At 44.0% G+C, this 10217-nt stretch overlaps 1 protein-coding gene across 1 annotated transcript; it reads left to right on the plus strand.

Annotated features, from left to right (window-relative positions):
- Window positions 1–3327: 3327 nt before the first annotated feature.
- On the plus strand, window positions 3328–10217 carry LOC115406773 (uncharacterized). The gene is made up of 11 exons (XM_030117000.1): window positions 3328–3476; window positions 4669–5050; window positions 6087–6180; window positions 6266–6370; window positions 6485–6585; window positions 6714–6800; window positions 6975–7083; window positions 7161–7265; window positions 7336–7491; window positions 7602–7723; window positions 9320–10217. Exons 1-11 carry the CDS (start codon window positions 3329–3331, stop codon window positions 9468–9470), a joined length of 1560 nt encoding a protein of 519 aa, XP_029972860.1. The 5' UTR covers window position 3328; the 3' UTR covers window positions 9471–10217.

A 10217-nucleotide genomic window follows, 5' to 3' on the forward strand; every position in this document is an offset into this window, starting at 1 on the left:
CGGCCAAAAAATTACAATATATGCAATAAATACAATTGATTGACCTTTCTTGTGTATTTTCTTTCAAAATGAAGAGTCATGTAGACCGAATGGTCTGCTTCAAAAATGCACCTTCAGCTAAAAGCTCCAACAGAGGTGAAACCAGGACTGAGAGGAGGAAACTACTCAGCATTCAGAGGAATAAAGTAATGGAGCGCTGACTTTGAAAGATGAACACTGACAGCCTCAATGAAAGGAAAAACACAGGAGTGTGTGTGTCAGAGCTCACCTGTGCAGGTGAGATCAGGCTGCGCACGTGTGCAGGACTGTATGAGGCCGTGATGGCGTACAGGAACTGCCTCTGAGCAGCGTGCTGGGGGTCAAAGGTCAGCTCTATATGCTCAATAAGCAAAATGACTGAAAAGGTGATACATTATCAAAAAGAGGTGTACAATGTGCAGAAGGAGTCACAAAATGGCTAGAATGGGCCGCAATACGACCAGAATGACATTGAAACATTTTTTGTAAGTAACTTTTAATTAAATATGATTCACTTCATTGTGTTTTTTTAAAAAAAATGTTGCTTTAAAACCAATAAAGAGTTGCCAACTCCTGTCAGGAAAGTCCCAAATGACATCATCATCGAATTGACAAAGCTGCTCATTTGCATATCTGGGTCAAATTAGATGATGATGTCATCTAAAACTGATACATTGCTGCCAACTCCTGAGTGAGGAAAGTTCTAAATGACGTCATCGTGCTGAAAGAATGAACCTTATTGGTGCAAATTGCATCACATGATGGGACAGAAACAGCCACAGAGCCCTGATGATTACAGCAGATAGAGAGCCAAGAATCAAACACAGAGAGAATTTCCTGTTTTGGTTGTCCAGTTTTATGAGTGTGTTGTATTTCCTGTGGAAATGTTTTCTCGTTTTTGCTGGCCCCACCAAAATGACAGTAAAAGCTTAATTTAATTTACCTTTTTTATTTTCTTTCAAAATAAAGTTTCATGTGGACCAACTTAACGCAATCTCAACATCAAACACAATTTTGAAATTGAGTTTAAAAAAATTCATTTAATCCCACTGATCTAACTAAAACATGCATCTTAAACCAAAAGCTCCAACAGTGATGAAACCAAGACCAAGAGGAGGAAACAACTTCAAGTATTAAAAGGAATAAAGTAACGGAGAGCGACAGCTCACTTTCTGATGATACTTCAAAAAAAATAAAATAAAAATAATACAACCATGAGCAGAACAGTCATTCTGATCCTAACAGTGTAGAACAGAGAACAGTCACAGCAGGATATTTGGAACACTTTCTGTGTTTTCTCCCTATTTCCCTTCTTTTGTTTGAGCCGACTGCCAACGTTAATCCGAATTCTGCGATTTGACAGTCCGCCGTTAATTAAAGGCGATCGACATCGGCAGCCTAAATTCCAGTGAAAAAGCAGAAGCAGGTCAGTTAGTGTGCCTGTCAGAGCTCACCTGAGCAGACGCACCTGAACAGCACGTTCATGAAGCATCATGTGATCAGGCTGCGCATGTGTGCAGGACAGCGAGACGCCGCCACGGCGTACAGGAACGGCCTCTGGGTCGGCGCAGCATGCCGGGGGGTCAGAGGTCAGCACATCAACTCCTGAAGAGGAAGTGGAATCCGCCCACATGAACTAATTCACTGAGGATATTCCAGATGACTCAGGACTACGGGAGGCTGTGGAGGACAGATATGAAGCGTGAGCGGTGACATGCGGACACGCTGTCTTCTGCTTTCCGGCCGGTTAAAGCAGTGGGAGCCCGAGTGGTTAAAGTTAAACGTTTTCTCAAGGATTGAATTCTAGCTGTAAACTAACCAACAAAAGGACAAAACGAAAGTGGGTGGATGTAACCAGAAGCTGCAGTGTGCTCAGACACACACACACACACACACACACACACACACACACACACACACACACTGAATGTGTTCCAGTTCAGACCAGCATGAACCCTGATCCACTTTCATCTGCAAAACAAACATGCTGCTACAGAGCCACATAAAACACTGACTTATCAACCATTTGCTGAAGATAAAGGGAGAAGTGAAAGTACCAACCAGTCAAGAGCTTTTTCAGTTTCATCACGTTTTTCCGGGACCTTTCCATTTTTTAGCAACTTTTTTATCAATCCTGAACGTCTCCCTTTGAAAACACAACTTCCAGGTGGAGTAAGTGACGTCGTTTCACATGAATCCAAGCTGAGCTGCTCGCCGTTTCCTTTTTCCTCCGCCTGTTTGCTTTAGAAACTATTTTACAGCCTTGATGATAAAACAAACATTAACTTCACTCCCTGATTTCACTTGGTCAACAGCAAACTCACTGATTTGTTTCCTCAGGACATTAAAGAACAAGCAGAGTTTTTCAAAACAATAAAAACAGTTTACAATTCGACAGACTCAGAGTAGAAGTGATGTCAACAGAGAGAGGAATTCTTCCCTAACTATCATCTGTGTTGTGAAACAACAAGCTGTCAAATTGAACTATCATGTTGGTTTCACTGTCTCGTTTCCTCTGAAGCTTTTCTCTTTCATTTCCAGGTCAGTTTTCATAAGATGAGCTCAGCTCAGACGAAACTTTCTCCATTTATATCGACCATTTAAACCGATGGCTCAGAGCTGAGATTCACTGATCTGATCGGTTTTCATACGTGTGAACACGGATCAGGATTTCCCCACAGAATACCTGCACAGCAACTGACAAAAGAACAGGTAACACGCACACGCACACACATGCACACGCACACACACAAATCAAGATGTCACTGAGAGGTCAAAGATCACATCCTGCTGCTTTTTAGTTTTGAGTTACTTAATGAGGTGGAGTGGATTTCTTCTATGGCTGTTTTTGAATGCTGTGACTTTAATACCATTTTGGGCATTCATTTTTCTACACACACATGCAGTACATTTGTAATATACATGTTTAAAAAAATCTCTATTTCCCACAGGCTCCCTGTCATCAACGAGGTTCCTATATTTAAGGTTTTGAATGTTTGTTTCATGATGATATTCACAGAACAATCTGACATATCACTTGTTTAGAAAGAATTTGTTGATATTCAACAAAGTGGGACAGAAATAAAGCATCGTCTGCTGCTCACTTCCGGATCTCAGTGTTCAGAAACAGACGATTTGATAAAGATTTTTACCACAGCACACCGTCACCCTGGCTGCTCCATTCCAGCAGGCTGGCTTTACTGCAGCTGCCCTCACTGCAGGTTGGTTAGTGAGAGGAAAGTGAAAGTGAAAGTGCAGGAAAACCCCTCCCAGCTGTGAGTTTGGAGTGTATATACCAACAGACCGTCAGATGAGAGGGAGCATCACAGAGAAACACTCCATCATGTCTTTGAAACTGAAGATCATGCCAAGGTTTACAAGCAGAAGACTGAAAATGGCTGCGACGAGCGACAGCCTGAAGCCTTTAATGGAGAAAAATACCCAGGATTCACAAGAAGGTAAGAGACAGTTTTTTTCTTGGCTTTGCTAGTGAACCAGCCTGGCTGGTTTTTCTGTTGATCGTCTGAGTGCTGAACGCTTCATGTATGAAGAATCAAAGAAAGGAAATTCTGCAACAAATACACATGGAAGTAAAATACTGGTATCTGAGTGGACCCCTCATCGTGATGGATGAGCAGAGGGTACAACTGTTCAAACACATTTTTGCAACTGAATTTATTACATGAATAATCAGACAAGAGCAGGCTCCTACACTTGACCTGATCCTATGAAAAACTAACCACGTTTCACAAACATGCAGCATATTTCACAGTAGAGTGTCAACCGTGCTTTTAGAATTTGTGACAGGACATAAACATCGACAGCATAAACGCCACAGCTGCTTTCCTGAAGGTATTGTGGTTACATAAAGGGAAATTTTCGCCCACGTCCACTATCAGTCTGGGGATTCCCAAACTGAGGTAAGTGACCCACCCCTGGGCGTGTCCCCGTGCAGACAGCATGCCGTGGGTTAATGCTGAACTGGGAAATGAGTCTGAGGTAAAGAGGAACACGGTAACAGAAGTTTGACACGATTAATTTACTGGTTCTGCAGCAACGGATAAGATAGACTAGACTATAGGAGCTGTAAGCAAATAAGCACAGTATACATTTCCTTTGAGAAACATACACTGAATTAATCAGCAAATCATTTGAATAACAAAAATGATCCAGAAGAAAAACCAAAAGGTCACTGTGAAAAAGGCCGACCGGTAGTCCTCTTCTATGACCTCCCCAAACTCCTCCCAGACCCCAGAGTTTGCCTGCACTGGCAGTGCTGTCCGCCTGACCTGCCGGTACCTGTCTGCTGCATCAGGAGTCCCACGAGACGACAAGACTCGACAGGACTCTTCTTCAGCGTGACGGCATTACTGACTTACTTCCGGTGTCCTCCACCGGGTTCAGGGATTGCTGCCACATTATTTGGATGGTAATCTGGATGTTAGTGGAGAAAGATTCCCTATAATCTGGATTTTAGCTCTTTTTTAAAGAAATGATGAGGTCATTGCAGCGAGGAGACAGCAGCTCTGCAGCTTGTCTCACACATGACCAATCAGACCAAACCCAGTCAAACTTCACTCACAGTTAAGTGCAGGTTTATAGTTGTGTCACAAGTTTGAGCCGTATTCCTCTATTCTGCCTCGTTCACAGAACAGCGCGTCCAGATGGATCTGAACACCGTCCTTCAGGACCTGCCTGTGATCCTGGATGTTCCTCGATCTGGTTCCTCAGAGGCAGGAACAATTAAAGAACAATGCAACAGCCACATGATGATGTTCTGGACCAAGATCATCACGCAGCCGCCGCAAAACCTCGAGGAGAACCTTCAAGAGCACCTGAGGAAAGTAGAGGAGGACGTGGTCCTCCATCTGAAGAGGCTCAGACTGGCGCTGGAGCCCCACGGGCTGATGGGATACCTGGAGGACTGCTGCCACCGCCGGATGATCCATTACCTGCAGAGCCTCCTGCAGAGAGTCAGCTCCTCCAGGAGCTGCTTCAAGCTGCTGTACTGGGCTCGTCACACGTATCTCAGGTACTCGTCTTCTTCCAGTCCACTCTGGACTTTTCCCTGTTTGGCTGAACTCAGGAGGTCAGCAGCCTCTCAGACCGCCTTCACATGACAGTGTGACACCGAGGCACTTAATCCGACTCCATCTTAGGGGTAGAATAGGGCAGGTGGTCCAAAACCCAGCACTTACTTAGCACTGACTAAGTTGACTGAAAAAAAAAAATGCAGGGGGAGGGTAGTTGGCACATCTTCTGCAAGTTGATGGCAACTCCTTTGACCATTCGCACTTGAAGCACTTACTAAAGCTTAAAAAGAGCTTAAAGCTTGTGTTGTACGTCTCTTTGGACAAAAGCGTCTGCTGAATGAAATTGTAGAATTGTCATGTTTGAAGTGGAAACACACCGTTTCTGTGTTTATGCTTCAGAAAAGTTTATCTCTTGCGCAGAAATGTTCTGAAGACAATGTAGTCATAATTACAAAGATATTTTCCTCACATGCAGCAGCTACAGTGTTGACCTTGCAGTTGGAGAAGCTGAACTGGGATCAGTGTCAGGGTCCTCCTGTCTGTGTGGTCCTGTTCTCCAGGTGTCCTTTAGCCCCACCTGTTGCCTGTTGCCAGTTTTGCACTCTGTCCATCTCCCATCCTCCTGCTGTCCACGTCCCTGTAGTGTCAGTATGATGTCCTTCACCTGTTGTCTTCCGCCAAGGGTTGCCAATTTTCTCTTCGCCAAAGGGACTTTGTTTTCCATTTTGAAAAATACAAAATACAATAAAAAAAATAAATAAATACAATATGATAAAGGTACAATCTCAGATTTTTATTGAAATATGCAGCCTGCATAGACACATTGAATATAAGCTTGATGAGTCTCATCAGTAAACTGTACAAACAGTAGGTAGTATTCTGTTCTGTATCGTCACACACATGCCAGTTCACTTGTGAATAAACCTCAAAATAAACTTCAGTTTGGACATTAAGTTCTGAGATGTCTCACTAACTGACCTCTTTTGGAACTGATCATAACCAGATCTGATGACAATATTCCTGCTGCTTTCCCAGGATTGAGGAGTTTTCCAACCATGACGACCAGAAGATTGACGGATGGGACGAATGGGAGACCAAAGCAAAGGACAAGCTGTTTCCATATGTGCAGGTGAAAATCACAGCAGGGTCTGGTGGTCTAAATGTTCCCTCCAATACGCCGCACTGAGTGTTTGTTCTTTCAAATTGGTGCACAGAAAGAACTCCAAGGTCACCTTGACAAAATCCTGGAGGATCATAAAGTTCAGGAAACCTGCGACAACGAGGAGTCTTATGTTAAACTTTACGTGGACGTCGTCCAGGTAGAAATACACGTCTGAGTACCTGGATCTTCACACTATGCTCTAGTTAATGTCATCTGTTTGTTACTTTGCTGCTTAATGAGACATTCCTGATGATGTTTGTCTCTCTTGAAGTGCACTGACGCCATGTTTGATAATGCCAAACTGATCGACCAAGAACTGAGTGACAGAGTTCTTCAGGTTTGTTCTCAGGAGCTGCTGGCGTTTGCTAAAAGGTAAGACTTCGTATTTACTCCAGAAAATCACCAAGATTCACAAATATCATCAGCTAAATCTCTTCCAGTGCAATCCGCTGGATAAACAGTTCTGAGGTGTTGAGGGAACGTGTGGTCTTTGTTTACAGGTACATCGCGTGGCAGAGAGAGTTTTTAAAGAAACAACCAGAGACCGTTCACTTCCTCAAGACTCTGAGAACATGTAGAGGAATCAGGTGAGTGTTTCAGGACGGTTCCCTTCTCTCCAGCTCCTGGAGTGCATCATGCAGGTGAAAGTGTTTCCCACAGAACAGTCCACATTCAGTGTGAGCCAAATACAACTTTCACACTGACCAACTCGCTCCGCTGAGGAGTAAAACAAGGGGATTAAATGAACATGTTGGTTTCAGGACTTACGTCCAGGATCAACACATGAAGGAGGAAACCGCGGAGCTCCTGACTGAGATGGAGACTTTCACCAGAGGCCTGCTCACTGAAGTCGTCACTGACGATGTGGAGGTATCCCATCAACTCTGCAATCAGTGTTCACACAGATTCATGTGTGAGTTAACAGAGATCCATTTCCTGTCGTGCAGAAAAGCCTCCACAGATACTTCAAATCAGACAGCAGGTGCACGTTCCAGTTCGCCAGTGTGGAGAATCATTTTCCTCAACTGGATTTTGCTGCGGATGAGCACAAGGTGAGGATTCGCCTCGTGTGTTATCATGTCTTCATCAGAGCCACTCATAGAACCTCTGTTTGTCTCTCAGGCAGTGATGGGGGACATTTACAAAGGCGTCGCTCACGTCTACTTCAAACATCTCATCGGAACCAGCATGAGGAAGCTGAGGAAGAAGTGGAGTGAGGACATCGGGACAACAGTCCACGAGGACGCTGTGGAGCTTCACAGCATCATCTCAGGCCGGGTGAGACCTGCAGAAGCAAACTGAGCTGCTCTTCTCCGGAAACACTGGCTCATTGTACAAGATGGAAACAAACACAAAGTCAAGGTTTTCATCCGTTTGACTCGTTTCAGGCGAAGGACGTCCAGCAGTACAACAAGCTGCTGCTGAGCATCGAAGAGGTGTTGACCTGCTCCGACATGGAGGGGATGAAGCTGACGATGGCGGCCATACAGAAGGAGTGTCACGGACAGAGGTGAGCTCTCCACCTCTGTAACTAATGCTAGTTTAACACCTGAACACAGGGTATCATGACGATTTCGCTTCCGGCCCCTGGCTGCTGCCGGAAATTCTGTTCATCAAAATTACAAACAGAACTGATGACAAAGGGCAGCAACATGCACCAGAAGCAGGTCCAACTGACAGCTGGAAATGTGGACCAGTCTCCTACTTCGGTCGTACAGAGACTGGACCGCCTTTGACAGGGGGGCTCCGAACTCCACAGTCCTGAAGCATCTCCCACAAGATACCACGGGGGACGTGGTCGCCACGTCTCCAAGACATGGCGATGGGATTGAGGAGGTCCTGGAAGTATTCCTTCCACTGTTACGGGGGCTGACGGAGGCTCAAACGCGAAAGCAACAACACACAGGATTGTTCCTTTTAAATGAAGGCATAACGTGGTTTCTTCCTGTGTTCTTCATTTTAACGTCAAAGTAGAGACTTTAAACAAATAAAATGAAATACATCAGTTCTGACAACAGAATTAACTTAAATTACAGCTTTGCTGATTTTAGTCAACTTAAAATGACTTTTTATATTCCTGCTGAATACATTTTAACTTCCCATCACATGTACTAAAGATGAGGCCTTTTCAGAGTAAAAGATTGCATTAAGGAGTTTGCACGTTTTATGCGAAACAGCGCCCCCTGCAGGCTTTGGGTGTAATGCAGCTTAGCGAAAAACTTGCGCCTGTGGCTCACGTGCACGAACAGAGGAACTCCTTCTTCGCTCTTTGCGCTGGAGTAAGATTTAAGTCTCTTTTCCCTGGTGGAGTCTGTGTGGAGCTGTGGCAGTGCTAGAAGCCGGTCTGTTCTTACTTTCTGGAAGATCCTGCTCAGTTGTTGCTCACTAAGCATCTGGCGGAGTAATGGCGGACAAAACGAAACTTATCTCCATCAGGCCAGCCGGAGTGTGCATTACGTCATTTCTTTAAAACTCTCCCCCCAAAAAATTCTGGAGCCGGACCGGCACTGCAACTTTCAAGTGACAATTTAGCGCTGTTAGAGGTACTTACAGTGAATATATCAGGGCACATTGTACACATCATTAAAAATGTGTAACATATTTATGGTGGAAAATAAGTATTTTTAAAGTTAAAAAACTCCTTAATGCACCTTTAAGGTCTTACAAAATAAACTTCCAGTTTTTCAAAATAAAATGAAAAACCAGATGGATAGAGTGCTGGCCAGTTTATAAGGATAAAAGTTAATTAAATAACAGTCAGAAATGAATGAATTGTATTTATTAACCCTTCTGGAGGTGGTTTACATCTGCTTAAATAGTCCTCTTCATCAGGGGGAAGTGGCCTCCACTCCCAGTAGCACCTGAACCTGATCGCCGAGATTGGCCCAGCCCTGACTTCCATAAACACCTCAGCACCGTCCACCTGCACAGAAGGGATAAACAAAACAGGCCTCGAGCGCCCCCATATGGCCACAGAGGCTGCAAACAATGTTGGTGGAGACCTGCTTTCCCCTCATCAGATAAATGTTAAATGTAAACGTGTTGCATTCTGGCTGTGGCCCTGATGAAGCTGCATGTTTGTGACTTTGTGCCGTCTCGCCTCCAGTGAAGACCTGCAGCTGCTTCCTGACCTCCTGCTGTGGAGAGGTTATCCTCGCAGGGATGTCGTGACGGTGATGGAGGCTCTTCCTTTCGCTCCGCCCGTCCCCAGGAGTCGATTCTGGCTGCTTCAGTCCTGCTGGGGCTTCTGCTGCTGAAGCTGCTCCACACGTCGCACGTCGGATTTCTTCCCGCTGTCGTAGTTTTGGTTACGTGTCCGTACATAACTTCACTTCAGTCAAGATGCAGGAAACAAAACTGCTCTTCAGCAGACTATCCTCTTCCTGAACAAGCAGAATGTGTGTTTTATTTATTCTATTTCTGGGGAAATGAGCTTGATAAGTCAAGCTGATGATCAATCCTCGGAGGAGAGCATCTGTACAAAGCATTATGGGTACATCTAAATCTGTACGGGTCGATCTGATCGCTACCATTCTTTATTTCGTTTATCATATTTATTTCTTTTTTATCTTGCTTTCCGTTGTTCGTTAGAATTTGACGTTTGCACTGATTTATTCCGTCTCATCCTGATAACCAATGTAAAGAAACAAAAGCAAAGCTGACTAAAGCTACAGGGAAACATTTATGCTGACTATTTATAAATTAATTTATTTTAGCATTACTTGAATGTTCTCAAGTCAGTTGCTTCAGCTGAGATGCTCATGTGAATAATTGTAGACTGTTTTCATATGTAGTCTGGTGACTTTTTTTTAATTGTTTATAACCAATGAAATGAGACATTCCATTAAACGAAGATTGTCTTCTGTGGCCACTTTGCACTTTTACTGTTGCTTCCTTTTTAATTAATTAATTTATTTTTTTTACTTTGTTGAGGGTAAGAATTGCTGAAAGGTTTGTAGTGTAACCAGTCAACTGACAAAGATTCAATAAATCATTAAAACACA

Source organism: Salarias fasciatus, chromosome 19 (assembly GCF_902148845.1).
Source record: "Salarias fasciatus chromosome 19, fSalaFa1.1, whole genome shotgun sequence".
NCBI lineage: Eukaryota > Metazoa > Chordata > Actinopteri > Blenniiformes > Blenniidae > Salarias > Salarias fasciatus.

Coding starts and splice junctions, on each gene's coding strand:
- LOC115406773 (XM_030117000.1), top strand. CDS start 3,329: ATGAGAGGGAGCATCACAGAGAAACACTCCATCATGTCTTTGAAACTG. Junction 5,051..6,086: donor GCTCGTCACACGTATCTCAG/GTACTCGTCTTC, acceptor CTGCTTTCCCAG/GATTGAGGAGTTTTCCAACC. Junction 7,724..9,319: donor AAGGAGTGTCACGGACAGAG/GTGAGCTCTCCA, acceptor TCTCGCCTCCAG/TGAAGACCTGCAGCTGCTTC.